The 24,403-nt window shown below is 56.4% G+C and overlaps 1 protein-coding gene across 1 annotated transcript in view; it reads left to right on the forward strand.

The window, feature by feature from the left end:
* Positions 1 to 735: 735 nt before the first annotated feature.
* The window catches only part of GRM4 (glutamate metabotropic receptor 4), a 107,192-nt gene continuing 83,524 nt past the window's right edge, over positions 736 to 24,403 (forward strand). Inside the window, exons 1-2 of the mRNA XM_044931201.2 lie at positions 736 to 871; positions 3,626 to 4,519. Coding sequence (XP_044787136.1) covers positions 4,001 to 4,519 — 519 coding nt within the window. The 5' untranslated portion in view covers positions 736 to 871; positions 3,626 to 4,000. The remainder of the gene's footprint in view (positions 872 to 3,625; positions 4,520 to 24,403) is intronic.

Raw genomic sequence — 24,403 nt, forward strand, 5'->3', positions numbered from 1 at the left:
ACCCTAGGGGCTGGTCTGCTGGCCTGCAGAGGAGCTGGAAGCCTGAGCGGGTGGGGAGGAGCGGGGAGGGAAGAACATGCTCCCCACCCCTGGGAGCCAAGTGCGGGGTCCTTCCCTGTATCGCTGTCCTTTATTTCATGTTTGAGAGAAGTCTGTTTCTTCTTTTGCTTTGGGAGAAGCAAAAGCAGCTCGGTGAAAACTAAATTGGAGTTTAGTAAATCGCAGCAGCTCTTCTGGTTGTCAGTTTGTGGTTTGTGGTTCTTTCTGGCCCAGGCCCTGGCTGGAGACGAAGGACTGAGGTTAGGCAGGAGAAAGCCTGGAGTCCTGCTTGCTGAGGCCTGGAAGAGGTGGGGGTGGCCAGTTCCTCAGATGTCTGAGAGACCCTCGGGTTGTGGGGTGGCTGGGCTGGAGTGGGGTAGACTACAACCATCTGCTAAGCACCCCCCCTCCCGCCCCTTTCACTGAAGAGAATGTTCTGGAAAAAGCCCACCCCAGTGAACTATTGCTTTACCCTATGCCCCTCCTCCCTCCCTGCAGAATCTGGCAGGTGCCACAGAAGGAGGTGCTCCAGCGGCTGGGGAGTGGGGAGGGGGAGCGAGACTGAGCACCTGGAGGAGACTCACCTGGGGGTGGGCCGGCGCACCTGTGCGGTCCTGGTGAGTTCACCTGGGGAGGGACCCTTCCAGCTGTCCCAGAGCTGAGCTTTCCTGGCTGTTTTGGAACCTGGCTGGGGGGTGGGCAGTGGTCTGAGGGCTCCCCCCTCCCCTGCAGAGGGAAGCACCCAGCCCTGGCGGGGAGGGCGGATCAGGCTGGCTCCCACCCTTCCCTGCCCTCCCCCAGCTTCTGTTCTGCTGGCTCCTTTCACTCACAGGTATTTTTACTTTTCCCTGGTGCCTGTTATGCAGGATCAAAGCAAGCAGGGGAGGCTGACAGAGGTGGTGGTTTGCCCGGGTCTTGGAGGAGCTCAGAAAGGGCAGGCCTGGTGGGACTGGGGGCTGCAGAGGGCCCACTGCAGGCAACTGGAACCCAGTCGGTGGAGGGCGGCCTGGGGCCTCGATTCTCATCTCGCAAGCGCTTGCCTTTCTCCTCACTGAGGCCTTCTCTCCACGTGCCTGCTTTCTCCTGCCTGCAGGGTGTGTGTATGTGTGTGTGTGTGTGTTTGTGTGTGTGTGTGTGTGTCTATTTGCTTATGTTTGGGCTCCGCTCAGCCCGGAGGTGCTCGGGTTTCAAGAAGAAGCCAGTGTTGATCCCTCATGAAGGATCTGGAAGCCTGAGAAGGCCCGACCGGCAGAAGCCGCTGTGTACTGGGTCTTGCAGCCTGAATCTGCCCTGCTGCAGCCTTGCTCACTGCCTGTCCCTATGCCCCAAATCCCTCTATTGAAATAAAAAAAACCACCCCTGACCGCCCAGGATGCCAGAGCTGGGCAGGGCCTGAGAGACCCTCTGGCAAGCCAGCGTGGTGGGGCGGTCAGGGCGCTACACAAGCTCTGTGTTCCTGGGCTGTGTCACCAAGTGAGGCTTGGTAGCTCAGCTTCATCATCTGTGCAGTGGGGCTAAAAATCCCACCTGGCTCACAGGGACGTGTTACCTGCGCCGCTGTAGGCCGAGTGCCTGCCGGTGCCTGGCGCACCGCGCTGTTGTCCTTCGCTGTTTTTTCTCCATGGGGCACCACTGGCATTGGGACAAGACCGTGCTTCGTCATGGACTGTCCCGCCCACGTCCCTGCCTGGATGCAGGCTACTAGGTGACTCCCTCCTTTCATGGTGATGACTGAAATGCCCCACAGGGCCAGGATGGCCTCCGGACTGCGTCTTACTGCAGCCCGTCCATTTTACAGATGTTGAAACTGAGGACTCCCTGGCGGACAAGCGTGGCCTCCAGCAGGGCAGCAGTAGGAGTGCAGGCTGGTCTGGGACTCCTACTCTGTCTTATCTGAATTGCTGAGAACTGGCCTTGGCAGCCAGCACCCCACAGCACCCCTCACTCCCCAGAGCCACCTGGGAGAGGCCTCAGATAACTCTCCTGGAGGTGTGAGTGCTCTTGAGGGGTCCGCACAGGTGTAGCTGCCCCTTGCCTGTATTTGACAGATCTTCAGCGCTCCCCAGAGCACTGACCCCCAGCCCTAGGTCACTGGGTCCTGGCTTCCTGCCGGCCTCCCCAGGCGCGCTCGGCGTGACCAGTGCTGGATTTGAGTCCTCACCCGCCTTGAGTGGGGAGTCACCTGGTCTCTCTGGGAGACTGCTTCACCCGAAGAAGGCTGCTGAGGAGAATTACAAGCCCTCCTCTTGGCCTCTGAGGAGCTAATGGAGGGGGCAGCATTTGGATGAGGGGCGAGATATGAGGTGAGCGTCCAAAAGGCACTTGCTGGAGAAGCCCAGGAGCCAAGGCTGGATCCTGGGGGGCGGGTCCCCATGCTTCCCTGCCCCTTCCAGAGCCCTGGAAGCCTCTGGTGGGGGGATGGTGGCTCTGAGAACCCCACTTGGTCTTCATGGAGGGACCAGGTCTCCAGCGAAGCCTCCCAACCCAAACACAGGCCCTTTCACACGATTGGGGAGACCGAGGCACAGATCGGGCGAGCGGCTGCTGGTCTTCATTTGACAGACGCACAGGGAAGGGGGCCTTGAAGTCGCCCCCCCACCCCAACCCCACCCTGACTCTGCTTTTAGCCTTTCTCCCCGGGGCCTCCCAAGTCGAGGGGAGGGAAGTTGCTGGCACTGAGGGAAGGCTGGGCCCTGGGAAGGAAGCCCTGGGGAAATTAGCCCAGATTAGCAATGAGAATGAGGAAGAGCGGGTGTTCTCTTCTCTCCCCTTGCAGATAAATATTTAATCACAACAACAATAATAATGACGGTCATCATAATAATGTGCACTAGCTCAGGCCAGAACCTGAGCCCCCTCTCAGAGGGAGGAGGTGGCAAAGAGAAATGGAGAGATAAAGACCCCTGGGGTGGGGCGGGGGGCCCAGCAAGTGAAAAGGAGCCTCCGCGGGGTTGACCCTCTGGCGGGGTAGCAGGGCGGCTGGGGTGGAAATGGAGGGTCCACCCTACCCAACTCTGCCAGCCCCAGCTTCTCTTGGCCTTCAGACTGAGTGGCTCCCAGCCTGACTTCTTCTGAGGCCCTGTTTTCTTTCCTCATCTCTAAGTCCTCAAGGAACCTGCGTGTCTGGTTCCAGAACTGGGGGCCGGGCATTGGGTTCCAGGTGGCGTTCACCCCCTATGTGACTTGGGCCAAGTGCTCTCCTGCTTTGGGCCTTGGTGTTCCTATCTCTGAAATGGGTTGTGTCCAGCGGGGCTGGTTTTTGTGCACTTGCTCCTTCCTGTGGGTGCCTGTTGAGAGGAGACCCCTCTTCTTCCTAGGTCTCCGGGGGTCCCCTGGGGGTGTGTTCTCTGAGACCTCTGGTCTGGTGGCAGTGGGCACCAGGAACCTTCAGACATAACCCAGTTTCTGCCTTAAGTTCTCTCATCTGCACCAAAGTCGAGCGGCAGTGGAGAGGAAGCCAAGTTCAGGAGGTCTGTGGCGTCTTTGACCACAACCTCCAGCATCTCCTGCTACCAGGCTCCTGATGAAAGATGCGAATAGCTAATGTCTTCTCGGGCTTCTCTGATTCTCTCTCTCTCTTTCTTAGGTTGGTAAGAGGAGAGCTCTGGAGCTGTTTTCTCCTTGATGCCAAGATCTGCCCAGCTAGGAGCACTCTCCACCTTTCACGGTCATCCACTGAGAACAGGCCCGAGGGACGTGGGGACCAAGACCAGAGCTTTGCTGCACCCCAGCTACTCCCTGCTGTCTGAGTGCAGCCTGTTCCACAGCTGAGCATCGCCAAGGGCTGAGGAGCACCAGCACAGTTCTGCCCGTTGGCCGCCCTCAGCCACCCTGCTGCTGAAGCCGCCCTGGAGAGACTGGTGGGGGCCGCTGTGCCCATGCTCGCCCAGGCTGTGGGGCCTGGGGCCCGCCAAGGCTAGGAGCGAGGCCTGCCATTCATGGGTCTCTAGGGATTTCCGAGATGCCTGGGAAGAGCGGCTGGGGCTGGTGGTGGGCCCAGCTGCCCCTTTGCCTGCTCCTCAGCCTTTCCGGGCCCTGGGTGCCTTCCTCCCTGGGGAAGCCCAAAGGCCACCCCCACATGAATTCCATCCGCATAGACGGGGACATCACTCTGGGAGGCCTGTTCCCAGTGCACGGCCGGGGCTCGGAGGGCAAGGCCTGTGGAGAACTCAAGAAGGAGAAGGGCATCCACCGGCTGGAGGCCATGCTGTTTGCTCTGGATCGCATCAACAATGACCCGGACCTGCTGCCCAACATCACGCTGGGCGCCCGCATTCTGGACACCTGCTCCAGGGACACCCATGCCCTGGAGCAGTCGCTGACCTTTGTGCAGGCGCTCATCGAGAAGGACGGCACGGAGGTCCGCTGTGGCAGTGGCGGCCCGCCCATCATCACCAAACCTGAGCGCGTGGTGGGCGTCATTGGTGCTTCCGGGAGTTCCGTCTCCATCATGGTGGCCAACATCCTTCGCCTCTTCAAGGTTAGTGCCTGCCCAGCTCCTTTCCCCTCTTCTCCTCCTGAATCCCTGGGAGAGAGTGTGTTGCCCCCCGGTACCCACAGTGGTGTGTGAGAATCTGGGGCTGACCTGCGTGTGGTCAGAGAGGAGGTCCCAGCTCGGTGGTGCTGACCGTGGTGCTGAAACAGCACCTGCTGCAGGCAGCCTTTTGATCAACTCTGCTCCTCTGCGGGGAATTCTGAACCAGGAGGGAAAGGAAGTGCTGCTGAACAGCAGGAGGGAGGAGGAGACAGGCGGACAGAGGTATAAAAAAAACCCCAGACAGATGGATGGACAGAAATATAGGTAGATAGAAAGGTACACAGGTTAAAAGATAGACATAGACTGCAAGTGTGAATGTTGGAGATTGCCAGGGAGAAAAAGCAAGACTTTTGTTTTGACATTGTTTTCCAATAATTGCAATTCCCAAGAAAGATCTGTTTTTTTCCTCTGGGTAGTTGAGAAAGCCCCGTGTGGCCCTCCCGCTCCACCTCAGGATTATAGTTAGAAAATGTGTCCTGGTTTTTTGCATGAGGCATTAGCTCTCACCCGCAGTGACTGGAGCTGTGGATGAGAAAGGCCTGGAGGAGCAGGTGCCCTGGGTCCCCAACGGAGCTTCCCCGGCTCATTCCTTTCCTTCTGCCCCTCTTTCTTGCACACCTTTCTCCCTTCTGGAGTCCCTCCCTGCCCCCTCTCTGCCGCCCCCCTTCCTCTCTTCCTGGGGCAGGAGCTGCTGATTTGCAATTCAATTGGAGCCAAGTGCTTCGCTAAGCTGCTAAAACAACTGAAAGCTACCGGGTGGAGAGAAAAACATTACAAGCATTTTACCAATAATTATATGCCCTCTCTTCTCCGGGAGCCTCCTCGTTTGCTCTGTGTGTGTGTGTGTGTGTGTGAGAGAGAGAGAGAGAGAGAGAGACAGAGACACAGAGAAAGAGAGGGAAAGAGGACAGGGTGAGGGGAGAGGAAGGGAGGCGCAAAGGGAGCCTTTGTGTCCCTCCTTCACCCTCATGTTAGATTCTTGGCCTCTGGAGTTGGCTCTTTGTCTCCTCAAAGTCTCCAGAGTTAGGGAGTGGACAGAGAGCTTTCTTGGCCTCATGCAGGGTGGGAAGTGCTGAGGCTGGAGCCCTCTCTCCTGGGCCTTTTCTGGAACCCGTTTGCCCAGTCCCATGATGCATTAGTACTTGAGGGCATTTCTGGGGAGGCTGGGGTAGAAGTGGGGTGAATGGTGTGAGTGTCCCGTGTTGGCTGTCCTGTCTAGTGGAGCGGGGTTGGAACTTTGCCACGGGCTGGTCGGGGACCACGGGTGCTGTGCAGCCCTTGACTTGGGGCCTTCTTCCTGGCGTGCTGGTTTTGCTTAATGATCTGGATGAAAGCACTATTTTAATTTTAAAAACAAATGCATCATGAAGGATGCAAAATCACGATGCAGAAGGAGACTTGAAGGAAACTTTGCCTTGGTAGTGGACAGTTTGAACAACCCCAGGGGAGCAGTGTTGCCTGTGGTCATTCATTGGTGGGGTGGGGACTGGGAACCTGGTCCAGCCCCTCTGCCCAATTCTGTAGTGAGGAGGACAGACCCAGAGGGGAGAGGGAGCAGGGCTCAGTGGTCCCAGCCCTGGGCCTACTGAGGTTTGGGCCAGCTGAGTCATCACTTCAGCCTGCCTGCCCCGGGGTTGGGAGGGGAGGCGACCTGGGCCAGCAGGTGTCATGGAGCAGAGGCCACCTACCTGAGTGGGCACAACCCCCACCTATGAGAAAGCCAGACCGCAGGTGGGGCTGCTGCAGTGACTCGGGGTGTTTTATAAGGACTTCCCTGGTGGTCCAGTGGCTAAGACTCTGAGCTCCCTACGCAGGAGGCCCCAGTTCCATCCCTGGCCAGGGAACTAGATCCCATACGCTACAACTAAGAGTTTGCAAGTTAGAACTAAAGATTCTGCATGCTGCAAAGACGATGGAAGATTCCACGTGCCACAACCCAAACCTGGCGCAGCCAAAGGAAATAAAACAGATACAAATAAATATTAAAAAGTGTTTTGTAAAAATGTTAAAACAACGTGATCAGGCCCTTGGGGCTAAGACATCAGTGAGGGTCCCACCCCAGTGTCTCCCAGAGGAGAGCTAGTCCCCACTCTACAGGGAGGTGGGAGACATCAGAGGAGCTGAGAGGTGTCATGGGAAAAAGGGTCTAAGAAGGGCTGCTGTCAGCATCAGGCCTTGAAGCGGGCTCTGGAGGTCCCCTGCAGGAGTGGGCTGCGACTTCTGAGCTGACCCCTCCTAGATGGAAAGGTCCTGGTGAGGAGGCCTGGGGCCAAAGGGCCTCACCTACCGGGGGACCTCAGGTGTTCCTTCTCCCCAGACCATCCGGTCACATGTGAGTGTGACCGTGCCCTCCATTCTGTCTGCACCTCCTGAGATCACAGGGAGATGAGCGGGTGGGAGTGGGAGTCAGGAGACCCCCAGGCTCACGGAGACTGAGACGGGACTGGGAGGGAGAGGCTTGGGGGAAGGAAGGGGGGAACAGAGGGGGCTCTTGGGAAAGGAAAGTGGGGGAGTGGTGGGGGGATGGGGAGAGAGCCAGAAGGAGACAGCTGGCTGTGGTCCGAAGTCCCTGGGTCCCTTTTAACAGTGTTAATGTTCCAGGCTGGCGACAAGAGGGCTCCTCAATAATTAAACTGATAGAAATGAGAGGCTGGGCGAGAAACTGAAAAGCCATTTACAGAGGCAGAAAGATTGAACTTTGGGGAGGGAGGTCAGGAGCAGAGCCTTGAGCAGGAGAGGGTGAGGGAGGGGCCTGTCGAGGCTGGGGAATCTGCCATGCCAGGGGTCTGTTTCAGAGGGCACCGCCGTGCCCAGCCCGCTCCACCAAGGCCATTAGTGGGGCCTGCTGGGAACTCCCCCAGAGGCTGTGCTTACAGCTCTCTCCTTCCCCCAGGAGGTAGATTTCTGGTGCACAGCTCAGAGAGGGTGATTTCCTGCTAGGAGAACGCTCATAGGGTTCCATCAAGGCCAGGGTATGAACAAAACTCACACCTGCCAGAGCTTGGAGGGGCAACTTGCGTCCGACAGCAGTGGACACTGAGCCCTGATTAAAAGATGGGCCAGGGCTGGGGGTCAGGTCCCAGACTGCCTCTGCAGAGCCGCAGGGCTGGACGTGGGTCTCGAACCTCGGCCTTCGTTCGAGATCAGAAGCCCTGACTTTGGGGCGCTGTGGGTCTGACAGCTTGTATTCTTTACCCTTCTATTCCCACCCCCACTTTCATCTTCATTTTGGCTCCATTCTCCTAGGACAGGGAATATTGATGCAGGTAAGGAATACATTTTGGAGGAGAGCCTAACCCAGAGGAAGTGGCTTGTGTGGTATCATGTTGTGGGGACAGCCCAGGTTCTGAAAGCAGTCAGGTCTGGGTTTGAATCTCTGTGCCACCAGAGTTACCTCACCATGTCCACCACATCCAATCACCGTATCAGTCATTTACACCATAGTATGAATGAGCCAATCTGCTCTTTTCCTGAAAGCAATATTTCTGGGAGGAGAAAGGACATAGGAAGTGCCTGGGAAGAAAGCAGTTTTTGAATCCTTGACCCTATAAGAGCTCAGAAGGATCCAGAAATAATTGCATTGAGTCCCTCATTTTTGAAGTGGAGAAATAAACAACTGAGGCTTGAAGATGGGAATATGAGCTAGCATGGTGATTAAGAAATTGGACACTGGAGGGACTTCCCCGGTGGTCCAGTGGCTAAGACTCTGCACCTCTCATGTGGGAGCCCAGGTTTGATCCCTGGTTGTGGCACTAGATCCCGAGTGCTGCAACTAAGACCCGGCATCGCCAAAAAAAAAAAAAAAAAAAAAGAATTTGGACACTGGGGCCAGACAACTTTTGCCACCTTGGCAAATCGTTTAGCCTGTTTGTGCCTCAATTTCCTCCTTTGTAAAATGGGGGTGATAGTGGTCTCCTCAGCCAGGTGTAGGAGTTAAGGGTTAATGTCCAGAAAAGACTTGCCTGGTTGGTGCCTGGCACACAGTCAGCCCGCAGGAAATGTCACTGCACAGCTTGTGGCCGGACTTTAAGTCAGCATGAGGGACTCCGTCGACGTGGAAGAGGCTGGACTGGGTGGGCAGGGACAGACGGTGACCTTTGCGGCTGATCCTGGAGAGGCCCCACCATCTGCCAGGCCCCGTGCAGTGTGGAGCCTGAGTGGCCAGCATAACTCGCAGATAATGAGGGTTTCTGCTGTCACCACAGGGGGGCCTGAGCACTAGGGATGGGCTGGAGTGGAGGGAGGGCAGGAAGGGGCCGCAGGAGAGAGGGTGGAGGGAATGCTAGCCAGCAGGCGGGGGCTGGTGCCCCGCTTCCTAGGAGAGGCCGGGCCAGGATTGCGGATGCAGGGCGTTGGCCCTCTGTGTGCCTCGCCAGCCTGCCTGCGAGGGCCTGCCCCTCCTGGGGATGGAAGCGCTGGGAGGGTTTGGGGTGCTTGGGCGTCCCAGGTGGCGCAGTGGTAAAGGATCCGCTCGCCGACGCAGGAGACGTGGGTTCAACCCCTGAGTTGGGAAGATCCCTTGGAGGAGGAAATGGCAGCCCACTCCAGTGTTCTTGCCTGGAACATCCCGCAGACCTAGGAGCCTGGTGGACTACAGTGCATGGGGTCGCGAAAGAGTCAGACACGACTGAGACCCCACATGACCGTGTCTTAGAGAAAGCTGCCTGCCGGGTGCTTGGCTGACCAGCCCAGCCAAGGGGCAACGTGGCTCAGCTGATACCGATGCTCTGTTGAGGACGTGGCTTTTGTGTCTTCAAAATGTTTGCAACCTTGATAGCGTTTTGACCTCCCTCTGTTTGCTGTCGCTCACGCTGCGGGCTCTCCTTTTGAACGTGTCCTGGGGACTCCCCACCACAGGTGCTCTCTCACCTGGGCCCTGTTGAAACCTCTCTCTCCTCTCCCTGCTTCCAAACAGGTCTTTCCACAGCCAAACCTTTGCTCATTGGCCAGAATGATCTTCCTCAAGGTCAAATACAACCAGCTCACCCCCCACTTAGACTTTTCCTTGGCTTTGTGTTGCTCTTCAATTAAAATGCAAACCTCCACACTGCTGGCCAGTCTGAGACCCTGTGAGACCTGGTGCCCTGACTGCATGTTTCAGCCTCCCCTGGGTGCACTCTGCACCTGTCCCACTGCTTTATGTTGCTGGAAAACACCGGCTGTTTTCCCACCACAGGGCCTCTGCACCTGCTTTCCCCTCTACAGCGGGACATTTTAATGTCCTCCTCCTACTCTGATGCTGATCCTTCTTATTCAACCTAAAGTTTAAATGGACTGTCTTCAGAGGAACACTGTCCACCCCCAGTTATTCTATCTTATTTTCACATCTTCCCCTTCACGACCTTCACCACAGTTTGTAGTCATGTCCATGTTTCTTTGTTTCCCTGTTTTTCTTCGCTTCTCCTCTGGCCCGCTGCCTGTTTTTGTACGACCCGTGAGCAGAGAATGGTTTCCGTGTTTCAGATGGTTGGAAAAAAAAATAAAAGCAACAAGTCATGACACAGGAAAATTATGTGAAATTCAAATTTCAGTGTCTGTAAAGTTTTATGGACGCACAGCCATGCCTGTTTATGTATGCGCTGTCTAGGACTGCTCTTGAGCTATGCCCTTGGAACTGAGTAGATGAGACAGATGCCATCAGCTGAGCCCTGCTGGCCTGTAAGCAGCACCTATAGGACCCCACTGGAGGCCAGGCCCATGGGGGCCCTCCGGAAATCTTAGCTGAATGGACTCATGGAGAGCAGGGCACCCCCAGGTCTCCCCAGACTCTGCGATGATGGGAGGGTGGCCTGGTCTGCAGAGCCTGCGTGAGCCTCTGGCTGTGGGGCTGAGTGTAGCTGAGCCCGCCTTGCTGTGGGCTCTAGTCACTGCCCGCTGTCGCTCCTGGTGCCCACCACCGTGGTGAGCCCTGGGCCACCTAGATGTGTTTGTTGTTGTTTAGGCACTAAGTCATGTTAGACTCTTTGCGACCCCGTGGACTGTAGCGCACCAGGCTCCTCTGTCCACGGGATTCTCCAAGCAAGAATACTAGAGTGGGTTGCCATTTCCTTCTCCAGGGGATCTTTTTGACCTAGGGATCGAACCCAGGTCTCCTGCACTGCAGGCAGATTCTTTAACCACTGAGCAGCCAGGGACACTGCACAGGACACCTGGTTGTGTTTCGTTGTTATTGTTCAGTCACTCAGTCGTGTCCAGCTCTGCAACCCCATGGACTGCAGCACGCCAGGCCTCCCTGTCCTTCACCATCTCCCGGACCTTGCTCAAACTGACGTCCATTGAGCTGGTGATGCCATCCAACCATCCCATCCTCTGTCGTCCCAGTCTTTTCCAGCATCGGGGGCTTTTCCACCCTCCAAATACCTCCAGCTCCTCTATGGAATCCCTTTCACTTAAGGTTTTGTTCCCTGTTAAAACATACCTCCATGTACTACTGTTGGCTGTTATTAGAGATTTGTCCCAAGAAGTCTCGCTCCGCAAATGTGTGAGGAGTGAATGAGGGGTTCTCCTGAAGAGGTTGTTGGGGTACAGTAATCCCAGCATTCACACAGCACACCTCCTGTGTCAGGGCCTGCCCCAGTCCTCACAGCGCCTACCCAGGGTCGGCGTGTGATGTTTATCCCCGTTTTACAGATGCAGGGCTGAAGCACAGAGAAGCTAAGCGGCTTCCCGAGGTCGCCGGCTAGTCAGTGGGGAGCTCGGGGAGGAGCCCCGGCGGCTGCATCTTTGTACCACTTGTTTTGCCCTTCTGCTACTCTGCTCTCCTTCCTCTTGGCCAGCAGGTAGGCTTGGTGAGACCTGGCCCCATGCTCACTGTGCAGCCCTTGCTGAGCCTCAGTTTATGCATCTGTAAAGGAGTGTGCAGGTCCTCATCTGGCAGCAGGGATAATGTGGGCAAAGCCTTTAGCAGGTGCTTAGACGGTGCTGGTGTTGCCAGAGCAGGTCAGATGACACTGTGGGGTGAAGGGGGGGAGGCGTGGGAAGTGACCTGAGGGTCACTTGCTGAGGGTGACCGTCAGGGGCTGTTCCCCTGCGGGGGGAGGATCAGCCCTCCCTCTGCTGTTACAGACTCTCCTTCCCCCAAACCCTAGGTGTCTCTTTGTGGTGGGAGTCTGGGGAGGGAGCCTCAAGAGCCAGGGTCAGGCCCAGGCCTGAACCGAGCGGGGAGCTGGGTGAGGGGAGGGAAAATGCAGCCCGGGGTGGGGGGTGGCGCTGACGCCTGGGCTGCCAGTTCTCTCTGTCCCGAAAGTCCCTCCCTGTGGGTGGGGCACTGCAGTACAGGGTATATTGCCCCGGCAGCTCTCAAACCTGGCGGCTCATCATAGTCACCTGGGAACACTGGACTCCTGGGCCTTCAGCGGCTGAGGAGCCCTGGGGCCCGGTCTGCATCTGCAGACCTGTAGGGAGGCTCGGCAGGCCGCTGGACAGACCTCTGAGCCCTCCTCCGTGTCCGGTGTTCCTGTCCTGTCTGGCTTCTCCAGGGAGCGCTCCTGCCCACCCTGCAGCCATCTAGAGCCCACTTCCTCCCCGGTGTACCCTTCGGTTGCAAGACCTGTCTGAATATGGGAAGTTTGGGGGTGGAAGCAGGACGGTTTCAGCCCTGGTCACTGGATCAGCAAACAGGCTTATTATGAGGGATAGAAAGGAGTGAGTGGAGGCTTTTCAGGGCATCTGGGTCAACTTGCTGGAGATGTGCTGGAAGGAGGTGAGTGACACTGTGGAGGGGCTGAACCTGGGGAAACTCAAGTTTATGACTATTGGTTTCTGGCTCCCTGTACCTGATCTGGACCTTGGTTGACCCATGTGGAAGAATCCATTCGCTGCGGACTTCCCTGGTGGTCCAGTGTCTAAGACTCCTTGCCCCCCAACACAGGGGGTCTGGGTTTGATCCCTGCCCAGGGATCCCATATGCCTAGATCCCATTTGCCTCAACTAAAGATTCCTCATGCCACAGCTGGAAAAAAAAAAAGATCCTGCCTGCTACAACGAAGAGTGAAGATCCTGAGTGCTGCAGCTAAGACCTGGTGTGGCTAAATAAATAAATAATACATATTTAAGAAAAGAATCCATTCATTCACTCATTCGTTCATTGATTCACTCACTGAATCTGTACTGAGCATCTCCTCCGGGCCTCGCTCTGCTGGCACGGTGGTCTCCATCTGGCTGCACGTTGGAATCAGCTGGGGAGTGTAAAATACCCAGGTATCCAAGCCTCATCGCAGGAATTCAGGTTTAAATGCTATGAGACGGGGCCTGGGCTCCCCAGCTGATACTCATGTGCAACCCAGGTGGAGAACCGCCACGCTAAGCAACTTTATCCACCAGGAAACAAAGCAGATGGGGGCCTGGCCCTTGAGGGTTTCCATGTTTGAAGGGAAGGCAGGCAGTGAACAGGTAAAACCCGTAAATGTGTAGTTGTCAGAGGGGAGCAGTTCCCTGAGGGACAAAGCCAGGAAGTGGCTGGAGAGCCATGGCGGGTGGGAGTGCCCATTGAGAGAGGATGGCTGGAGGTGAACTTTTTTTTTCTTTAAACTTTTTATTTTGTATTGGGGTATAGCTGATTAACAATGTTGTGATAGTTTCAGATGAACAGCAAAGGGATTCAGCCGTTCTCCCCAAACCCTCCATCCCATCCAAGCTGCCATATATCATTAAGCAGAGTTCCATGTGCAACAGTAGGTCTTTGTTGGTTATTCATTTTAAATATAGCAGTGTGGACATGAGGAGGTGGACTTTTTGAAGAGGGGACATTTGTGCATAAACTTGAGTGAAGAGGGTTGTCCTGTGGCTATCTGGAGAGAGAGTGGCACAGGGAACAGCACGTGCAAAGGCCCTGGGGCAAGACTGTGCTTTGTTGACCCAGGAGCTCAAGCTGGAGGACCCAGCAAGCTGGGGGGCAGGGAGGGGAGGACCAAGTGGGCTCTAAAATCCACATCCCGTTCCTTCTGTCTACAAAGGGTATTGTGGGGGGGGGGCGCCAGGACTTTGGTGACCTTGGCAAGTCACTGGTTCTCTCAGGAGTTCAGTTCCCTCACCTATAAGACAGGAAGGTGCTTCCTGACCAGTCTCTGTGAAGCTGCAGAGGCAATGGGGAGGAGACGTAAGGACACAGCCCTCCGTGTGGGAGGCGTGTGCTTCCCCTGGGCTCTTCCTTGCTGCCACTCACTGCCAAGCCCCCAGTACCTATTCCAACTCCTCCCCCTGCGTTTCCCCACTCTCCCCACCCACCCCCTGCTGGCCTGAGGACAAACAGAGCTGGAGACTAGAGGGAGGCGGGTGGGGACCCTCAGGGGAAGTGGCAGTCAGTGGTTAAAGCCTGTGCCCTGGGCCAGATGGCCTGGCTCATACTCCTGCCCTGCCATTCATTATGTGAGAGGCACCTCTTTGTGCCTCAGTTTCCTTGTCTATAAGGTGGAGCCCTTGTTGCCCCCACCTCACAGGGCCTTGTGAGGGTTACACGAGGAATACACAGAAAGTGCTCAGGGCGGTACCTGGCATAGAGACTCTGGATACTAGCTGAGTCCCTGGTCATGAGGGTCAGCCCACAGCAATGGCCTTAGAGGCAGCCACACAGTGGGCCCCTCAGATCCTGGCCCCCAGATCACTCAGCCTCTCTGGACCTCACCATCCATCTGTAAATTGGGCAGAGTCACTACCTTTCAGGGTGCAGATGTTGCGTGATAAGAACGGGCAGCTGAAAGCATGGTGAGCGCACAGTAGGGTCAATAGTTTTGTTCTCTTCTGCTGTCAGCATCCAAGGGGCCTTTGGGGGGGCTGTGGTCTGAGCCATGGCAGGGTCGGGGCTCTGTGGGGTGGAGGGGCAGGTCACTGGCTTTTGTCTGAGAAATGACTGGTGAGCGCACCCAGGTCTCCCTGTGAGATGGCCCTGGCGTCCTCCTGACTCTCATACTGTTAGGTGAGGGGGATGGTAGGGTGTCTCTGGCTCCTCCCTCGGGGGAGGGCTGAGGGTCCCCTTACCAGAAGCCTCCCACAGCTCAGGGGCCTGCGTCCTGGGCCTGGCTCTGCTGCTGACTCATTGTGTGACCTTAGGTGGTTGGCTGCCCTCTCTGTGAGCCAAGGGCGTGTGATTAAGTGGGCTCCGACCCTGGTCCTTTACCTGGAGCCTTCCCTGCAGGAGCACTCAGCTCACTCCCCGGGGTCTAGGCTGCCACCCTGGGCCTTCCTGGATCATGGGCCAGGCTTTCCAAAGACCACCTCTGTGACTATGCCTCGACCAGGCCCTCCTCCTCGAATGCTCTTCTTGAGGTCTGATGGGCAGAGTCTGATTCCTCCAAGCCCTGACTCAACATCCAAAGGCTTTCCTGACCCCCAAGGGCTGAAATCCTGGGGGTACACTGGGGTCTCTCGTGTGGCACTTGTGGGTCTCCCCGAAGTTCAGCAGCATGTCGAGGGCAGGATTAGGGTGGTTCTCTCTTGGTCATCCCCTCATCCCCAGTGCCTGGCCTGAAGACAGACAAATCAGGGAGCCTGCCAGCCTTGGGACCAGGTGTTGGGGAACTGGGCCTGCCAGGGCAGGGGCGGGGCTCTCGGGGTTGGGGGTTGAATCCACCACACAGCCCCCTGCCCACCCTGGAAGGAGCTGTGTGCTTTTCAGTCCCCCCGCCCCCAATTTATTAAACTAGCATGTTTATGACGGAGAAAATGAAAAGAAGGCATATTCTACTTTATATTCCCATTGACCTTTAGCTTGCCCCTGGCTCAGAGGCCCTGGACTGGGCGGGATGAGGAGATGCAGGCTGGCCTTCAGTGGCTGGGGGAGGGAGAGGGGACGCCCTTGGTCTGAGGCCCTCTTTCTGTGCCTGGGTGCGGCTCTCTGCCTCATTGTGTCTGTCGTTCTGTTTTCCTCCATGTCCTCCTCCTCTCCCTCCGGGTCCCTTCTGGACTCTCTCTGGCTCTGCCTGGCTCTCTCACCAGGTGACCTGGGGCGGCCTCCTTCCGGAAGTGTGGTTCAGGCAGGAGCTGGAAGTGGCTGCCAAGCCCACCTGCTCGTGGCCACGCACCCCCCAGCCTTGCGCCCACCCTGGACTCCCACCCACCTCACGCCCGACCCACGCAGGCTCCCCTCCCCTGACCCAGGGCGCCCCCGACAGAGCTCCAGAAAGCCCCTTGGAAGTAGGCCTGGCCAGGGTCAGGGCTCCACTTTGCCGGCCTGCGGGTGACTAGGGCTGCCTCTGCGTCCTTCCCAGCGGAGACCAGGCCAGGCACACGCGTGTGGGCCTGCTTCCAAAGGGGAATATCCCGGTTCGGCCACAGACTGCTCGGTGACCTTCGGCAGGGCACATAACCTCTCTGAGCCTAGTTTCCGGTCTGTGCGATGAGTTGGAATGCTGTAGAGCAGCCAGCCAGAGAAGGCAAAGGCAACCCACTCCAGTACTCTTGCCTGGAAAATCCCATGGACGGAGGAGCCTGGTAGGCTGCAGTCCATGGGGTCGCAAAGAGTCCTACACGACTGAGCGACTTCACTTTCACTTTCCTGCATTGGAGAAGGAAATTGCAACCCACTCCAGTGTTCTCGCCTGGAGAATCCCAGGGACAGGGGAGCCTGGTGGGCTGCCATCTATGGGGTCGCACAGAGTCGGACACGACTGAAGCTACTTAGCCGCAGCAGCAGCAGCAGAGCGGCCAGCACCGGGCCTTGTACCCAGGGGTGCTGCTGGAGGGACCGTAGCCCTGGTGGGGGTGCCCTGTGCGCATGCGTGAGGCGAGGCTGGTGGCTCTCCCTGCCCCTCCCCCTCTTTCCCTCCTTTCCCCTCCCCTCCCCCTCCCTGCCCCCCTCCCTCCTCTCCCCTCCCCCCTCCCTCCTCTCTCCTCCCCCTTCCCTCCTCTCCCCTCCCCCCTCCCTCCTCTCCCCTCCCCCCTCCCTCCTCCCTGGGCCTCGCCTTCTCCCTGCGGTGCCAAGAAGGGCCCCAGGATGCTCTGCTCAGCGCAGTCCCAGCGCCGGGGCAGTGATGGGACCACAAGGCCAGGACCCAGGGAGATGTAAACCCTCACAGCTGAGCTGTCTGGAGGTCCGGAGCCCTGTGAGCCCCACCCCCGCTCGGGGCAGAGCAGGGAGGGCCCCAACGGTCCTCCGTGCCTCCTGTCAGGGCTGCACAGTCAAGAGAGGCGACCTTGTCCTCTGCCCTCCCCGGCCTGTGCCAGGACTGCTGGGCGGTAGGGGTGCCTGCGGTCAGTGCCTCCCCCCAACCCCCCGGGCTGAGCAGCGCTCCCCACCAGGGTCAAGTCCTGGAAGCTGCGGGAGTATCCAGGGTGGCCCCCCTCAGAGGGGCAGGAAGAGGGCAATGCTTAACCCTTAGGAGTGAATTCAAGGTGGGAGATTTGAGGTTTAGGCCTGGGTGGTGGGGCTCTGAGGGATGTGGCTTTCAGGGTTAGCTCAGTTCAGAGAAGAGACCAGTGGAAAGTGGGGTGCAGGGAAGTGGGGTGCCCCCAACTCGCACAAAGAGCTCCGTTTATTTCATTAAAGATGAATGGCATCCTTCATGTGGGTCTGACAGAAAGGGATTTCCCTCTCCCACCAGGCATCATATATTTTAATAATGTACTCTTTCAAGCATATGGGAAATTATAGAGAATAAAATAATGAACTGCCCCTGGCTTTGTCAAATATTGATATTTTACTCTAATTGTGTCAAAACTTTTCCTTTTAAGAAAGAAAATATTGCAAATATAATCAGAGGTCCCCGATTACGCCTCCTCCCACTTCTCTTCTTTCTCCTCAGAGATAGCCCCCAACCTTCTCCTGGATGAGTTGTTTTTAATTCCTTTGTTCCTGTGCACTTGAAAAAATACACGTGTGTGTGCTTAGTCACTCAGTCGTGTCCGACTCTTTGCGACCCATGGACTGTAGCCCACCAGGCTCCTCTGTCCATGGGGATTTTCCAGGCAAGAACACTGGAGTGGGTAGCCTTTCCCTTCTCCAGGGGATCTTCCCAACCCAGGGATTGAACCCAGGACTTCCACATTGTGGGTGGATTCTTTACCATCTAAACCACCAGGGCAGCCTAAGAATACTGGAGTGGGTACCCTAACCCTTCTCCAGAGGATCTTCCCACCCCAGGAATTGACCGTGGTCACCTGCATTGCAGGCAGATTCTTTCCCAGTTGAGCTACCAGGGAAGCCCATATATATGCATGTATCTCTCCATAAATGATGCTTGGCTCTGTTTTGCATGCGGTAGGATGATGGATACAGGGTCATACGTGTGTGTTCTAGGGGTGAGTAATGTCACACTGCTTGGGTTTGCCTGTTTTTAAACATGTTTATTATTTGGCTATGTTGGGTCTCAGTTGTGTCACGCAGGGTCTTCTGTTGAGGCACACGGACCCTAGTTGTGATTCAAGGGCTCTAGGGCACGCAGGCTCCGTTGCCCCATGACATGTAGGCTCTTAGTTCTCTGACCAGGGATCGAACCTGCATCCCCTGAGTCAGAAGACAGATTCTTAACCACTGGACCACCAGGGGAGTCCCTCTGAGGTCTGCTTTGTTCTCCTTTGTCGTGTAGCTCCACTGTGACACTGCCCAGTGTCTGTTCCGTGTGGTCGCCTAGGCAAGTTCCCTGATGGTCTCGTGTGACTATCTTTGCCAGTGTTGCCTTGTGCTCTGGGACAGTTTCTCGTGGGTCTCGCCCAGGAGCGGAATTATAGACTCATGGGCAATATGCCTCTTTTACTCTTCCCAAGGCTACCACATTGCTCCCCACACTCGGTGGCAGGACACTGGTTTCCAAACCTGCCTCACCACTGGGATCCCCAGGGCCTTGTTAACCCAGGTGTTGCCGGGGTGCCTGGGCCTGAGCCAGCCCTGTAAGGAGACCCTCAGGGTATGGAGTCTTATTTTATCAGTCCCTGGGGGCTTCCTGGACCTGCTTTTAGAGCTGCCCCTCCTGGGTCTGCCGTGTTCTCACTGTGCGACTTTGGGCCAGTTGCCGGATCTCTCTGAGCTGGGGTACCCTCATGTATAAAACGGGGATGGCAGTGATGGTGAGGACTCAGTCAGGCTGGCCCTCACCCCTCGGGTGCAGCCTGTGGTGTGTCCAGGGTGGCTGCAGCCTGGCTGAGCTCTGGCTTCATCCAGAGGACGAGTGTCCCCTCTGATGCCCCCTGTGAAGTCAGGCTTGGATTCTTTGTCTTGCTCCACAAGCATCAGGGCCCCCTGCTTTGTGCAGACTGTGCCATGCTCTAGAAACAAGAAGTCTGGGCAGAGAACCCTGAGCTTGGGCATTAAATGGGCAGTGATTCAATGACAGACACGAGTGCTCTAATGGGGGTGGGCTAGGTGCCCTGAAGGTGGGTGAGAGGGGCCCCTTGACCCGCCTTGGGGGAGGGATCAGGGAAGGCTTCCTGTAGGACAACTAGCTGAGGCGCACCAGCCAGGAGACAGTTAGCTAGGTTGGGGGCGTGCTGGTGGGCAGGGGAGGGCATTCCAGGCAGAGGGATCTGTGTCCAGAGACTTGGTGGTGAGAGTAAGAGGTGGATGGGGGAGCCCAGCGTGCCAGTGGGGGGTGGCTGTGCTGCCCACCTGGGCGCGGGGCTGGGGCAGACCAGGCACCTGCCTTCCCTGCTCTTGACTGCGGGGTGGAGGGTGGGGGTGGGGGGGGGCGGCCCTTGGTCACAGCTGGAAGGGGTTTATGGGAAGCTTGAAGTGTGAGGAAATGTTAAGTGCCTTCTAAGTACTTTGATTATTTTAAATTGCTTAAGTGGTTTCTAAGATGGTCCTAAGTACCCTGGTGACACAGACACAAAATCAATTAGGAGAGCACACCACACTCACAGGGGGAGAGAGCCCCTCCCCTGCCTCCCCTGCCCCGGGCCTGGACCCAGACCCCCTTCTCTCTCCTCCCAGCACCAGACCACGGGTCCCACACCCCCAGTGCTGGGCTCCCCTGACTTTGAGTCCTGGCCTCCTTCCCAAGCATCTCAGGTAGGGTGAGAGAGGTGGATGGGGGGAGAGGGGGTGTGGTCCTGAGAGGGTCTCCTGTAATGATGTTTCTCTCTCCTGAATGAGCCTCTGTCTGGCTGCGGGGCACCTGGAGCACTCTTGGGGTGGCCTCCTGGTCAGCGAGGGCATCACTGTGTGAGTGCGTCCAGTCTCCTCTGGGGGCCCAAGCTGGACCCCAGCCCCCCTTGGGGGCCCCACCCCTCCCTGTGTGCCTTCCAGAGAGCTCTCAGCCTGGGCGTGGCTGCTGTGTCAGCCTGTTCTGGGCACCATTCACCATCATGTGGGGTGTGTGTGCACACGCGTGTTCCCCACCTCCATTTTCACGCACTTGCAGCCCCCACTGGGTGAGCTCATGGCGTGTGGCTCCCAGGACTGCCTGCCTGCTTCCCGTCTCCTCAGGCCTGACCCTTGCTAGTTTCTGATCTTGTACTTTTATAAAACAGCCTCGACGGGGGACTTCATGATCAGCTGCTTCACACATCTCTGTAGGGGGATTCCTACTAACGAGTGCTGGGCCAGAGGGCAAGTGTGTGTGTAACTTCTTGCACTCTTGTCAGCGAGGGGTGAGGGCTGGACTCGATGGTGCCCGGTGGCCAGGAGCGTGGCCCCAGAGGCGACCCTGTGCCCGGTTCTGACTTGGCATCCACGCAGCCTCGGGTAGCAGGTTGTGGGAGGCAGGGCCAAGCTGGACCCTGGCCCCCAGCTCAGGACCTACCCAGAGGAGCCAGTGGGCTTGTGTGGCTGGGGGGCATGAGGTTTCTGAGCCTCTTCCTCGGCCATGTCTGTGCATGTCCAGTGGACCCTCTTTACCAGGAGATGTGGCGGGGAAGGCTGGGGTGCTGGGTGGGGGGAAGCAGGAGGTGGGAGGGCCCTACTTAATTGGAGCGGTTATCCTGGGAGTGACAGGTGCGCAGGTGCTCTCTGGAGGGGCGGGTGGAAAGGTGGATGTGGCAGGTGGAGCGTAGGAGGCAGAACCAGGTGTCCATGGGATACTGTGGGCGCCGGACACAGGGGTAGGGAGAGGTGCCCAGCTGGACTGCAGGACTGAGGCTGGGGACTGTGGCTTCGCTTGATTCCTGCTCAGGATGAAAACCCCCAAAGCCCAGGAAATTCAGCTCTGGGATTGCAATCCAGTGTGGTGGCTGAGGGAGGGGGTGGGCAGGGGGCCAGGCTGGCAGGGAGGGGAGATGACCTCACTGGCATCATTTGCTGTGGACACGAGGGCTGTGTGGGGAAGGAGGCAGGAGCCCTGGCCTCCCAGAGTGGCATTGCTTTGGCAGCCTGTCTTGTCCACCTTGACTCCAGCGCCTGCCACTGCCTGTCTACTTCTCCTGGGTCCCTCCCCAATTCCCGTACCATGTACAATCTGCTAGCCTCTGCTTCAGATGTTCCTTCAGCCCCTGAAGAATGCGCTGTCCATCTTTTCTTTACATTAACAAAAAATCAGGTATAACTTATACACAGGAAAGTACAAACTTCAAGACATTACTTGATGAGCTTCTATAAATGTATTAATGCATACCTGTATGGCATCAAGATACAGAAAGATTCAGAACATTTTCAATTCTCTAGAACATTCCTCGGAGCCCCTCCCAGTCCATATCCCTCTCTCCCCAAGGCTAACTGATAGCCTGATTTCTAACAGCATAGATTAGTTTTCTTGGTTTTGAGCTTCATGGAACCAGAATCATACAGTCGGGCTTTTGCTTGTGGCTTCTCTCACTCACATTATCTGTGTGATTCCCCCACGTAGTTGGACATGTTGGTGATTTTCTTGTCTTCATTACTCTGTACTATTCCACTGTGTTGGGACTATCACTAACAATAGCTTGTTGTACAATAGTTCAGCATTCATTTACCCATCCTGCTGGATGTCTGGGCTGAAGCCAGTGTTTGGCTATTAGGAATAAAACTCTCCTGAACATTTGTGTATATGTCTTTTAGTGGACGTAAGTGTTCACTTATATTATATTTATAAATGTTGGTATATATGATTGCTGACTCTTTGGCTGCATGAATGATTAGATTTAGGAGGAACTGCCAAACATTTCCCCAAAGAAATGATACCTTCTGGCTACATTTTATTTTGCTTTGGAAACTCCACCTTTGCTTCGAAGGCCCGCCTCAGATGCCAGCTCTCCTGACACCCTGATGGATAACAGCCCTGGTCACTGGGTGTCAGCTCTGAAGACGCAGCTGTGGCCTCTTCCTCTCTGTTCTATCTGTAGGGCCTGGAGCCTCATGGGTGCTTCGTAAAACGAATAGATGAATTTACATGCCTGGCCCCGTGTCTGGAGTTTCACATAGGTTATCTGATGTGAGTCACTGGCTGGGAAGTCGGTAGTCCTGGCCCTGTTCTACAGGTGAGGAAACTGAGGCTTGTCCGGAAAGCAGGGGAAGCCCGCAGCGCGGCCTCCCCCCGAAGCCTCTGCTCATTCCACAGCTCTTGGCGGCATGTGTTTGGAATTTCTTGCTCTTTTTCAGCTCGCCCACTTTGATTTCACTCGGCCTCATATTCTAGTCCGGGGGTTGTTGAATTAAATCTCGTGGGTGACCTAGTTAGCTTGTGACCCAGCCAGCTCCTGAAGGATCTGTCAGCTTTTCCTCCATCCTGAGTCTGTGCCCTAGAATCAGGGCTTTCCAGGTTGGGATAGGGTGGGAAGGCCGAAGAAGCCCACCTGTATGAAATCAAAGCCCTTTTCTGGCATGGCCAAAATCCCTTTCCATCGGGTGTGACAATCCCAGAGACCACAGGCTGGCCACCGTCACTCGCATTTTCCAACTGAGAAAACTGGAGCCCGGGCAGGTGATGTGACCTGCCTAGAGTTGTCATGGAGCCTGGGGTGAGGGCCTTGGCCTTGAACTCCGGCCTTCCGGGCATGTGCTGTAGTGTTGTAGGGGTGGTCTGAGAGCTGATGGAGAATGGGACTTAGGCTGAGAATCCAGCAAGGGTTGTCTCTGGGCTGCTTTGGGGAGCTGAAAAGGCTCTTTCAGGTCATTGATTTACTAAGTGCTCTTTTAGAGCCCCAAAAGCTCTGCTGGGTGTTTCAGGGGCAGATCCCCAGAGGAGCCTGGAGGCCACTGTCCGTGGTCCTGAAATTGGACTTGGCTGTTGGGGAGCAGAGGAGGGCGGTAGAGCTGGCCTTGGGGGCGCTGTGGTGTCCCAGGAGGTATTATCCTGCCAGTTTTGGTGGGAGCTGGGCATGTGGCTGGGCAGACGGTGCGGGTGCCTTGATATTTTAATTGAAGCCTGGAGACACAGTTGCTCTCTCTGCTGCGCTAACAATGTACAGAATAAATAATTCAGTGGTGGCTGTGTTGTGCCTGCTGTTCCCACCCATGGGGGTGGCCACACATGTGCCCAACATGCAAGCTGCCGGGTGAGCCAGAAGCTGCTATTATGGGCTGGTGGCTGGGCCAGAGGTGGCACGTTGCCATTCTAACAGGGCTCTGGTCACCTCTCAACCTCTGAGAATCTGTATCCTCCCAGGCAGCTCCTGAGGAGAGGTGAGTGGAGTGTGGGGCCAGCTGCTCCCATGTGCTGCAGTTAAGTGGCACTTAAAGGTCCGTTTGTCCTCAGAGCAGCCTGAAATGGCAGCAACCTGGAGGAAAAGCCCCTCTTAATGGGCATTCTCCCTGGGCTGTGTTTGAACGGGTTCCATTGGATTCAGCAAATATTTATGGAGCTCTAAGTTTATGCAAGATACCGGAGCAGGTGGTGGGGATGGGAGAGAGTGCCAGTGAATAAATCTGGGTCCTTCCTGGATGGGGTGGTAGGACATGCATCTGATTTGTCACAGCTCAAGTTGGAGGTGTGGGAGGGCTGTGGTGGAGGCGCAGGTGAGGGTGTGAGGGGGCTCAGAGGAGGGAGAGGTCAGTTCTGACAAGGCATGCATAGGTGGCTGCCTGGAGGAGGTGTCTTGCAGGCAGAGAGGGAGCCATGACGGTGCTCCAGTGGAAGGGACAAGTATGGTTGGAACTTCAGGTGTGTCTGGTATGGATGCAGCAGGGCTTGTGACCTGGGAGAGGGTCACTGGAGAGAGAGTTGGGAAGGATTAGGACCCAAGGCCAAGAGTGTGGATTTGATCCAGTAGGATGGTGCCTTGGTCCAATTTGGGGTTAAAATATTCCTTTGGGTGTGGAGTGGAGGGTTGGCTGCAAGTTAAGACCCGAGGCGGAGAGAGTGGTTAGACCAATGGAACATTTCGGATTGGAGGTTATGGCAGCCTTAAATATAGTGTTATTCGTTCACTTATTCATTCCTTCATTTGCCAATCAGTGGGTCATATGTTAGACTAGGTTAGGAATAGAGCAGGGAACAAAATCACATGCAATCCTTGCCCACATGGAGCTGGCCTTCTAGCAGGGGAGAAAGACAGTAAACACGCCATAACTCATGTGGTGACAGGTGCCGTGGAGGAAAACGGCAGAGGGCCAGAGGTTTCGAGAGTGACGGAGGAGGCGAAGGGCTAGTTTACAGTGGTCAGGGAAGGGGCTTTTGAATATAGACTGAGGCAAGTGAGGAAGGGAGCCAGGTGCCTGGCTGGTGTGGGGGCGAAGGGCATGGCCGGGGTCAGGGCCCAAAGCTGGAGCAGCCCTGGTCCATCTGAGGAATGTGGAGACTGTTCGGAGAGGAGAGTGCTGCTGAGCTGGGTCCGCAGGAGCTCTGGGTCCCGGGACAGAGAGTGACTGTCCACTCCAGGGGTGTGAGTGGCCTTTGGAGAGTCTTAAGCAGAAAGTGACGGGATCAGATTTATGGTTTCAGAGGCTGCCGTGTGTGGACTGAATGTGTCGCCATGTCCGAGGCAGGCACAGAGGAGTTTGTGTGCAATGGCCCTCCCTCCCTTTCTCCCCTCCTGCCAGGGACAACC

This window comes from Bubalus bubalis, chromosome 2 (assembly GCF_019923935.1).
Source record: "Bubalus bubalis isolate 160015118507 breed Murrah chromosome 2, NDDB_SH_1, whole genome shotgun sequence".
Lineage (NCBI taxonomy): Eukaryota > Metazoa > Chordata > Mammalia > Artiodactyla > Bovidae > Bubalus > Bubalus bubalis.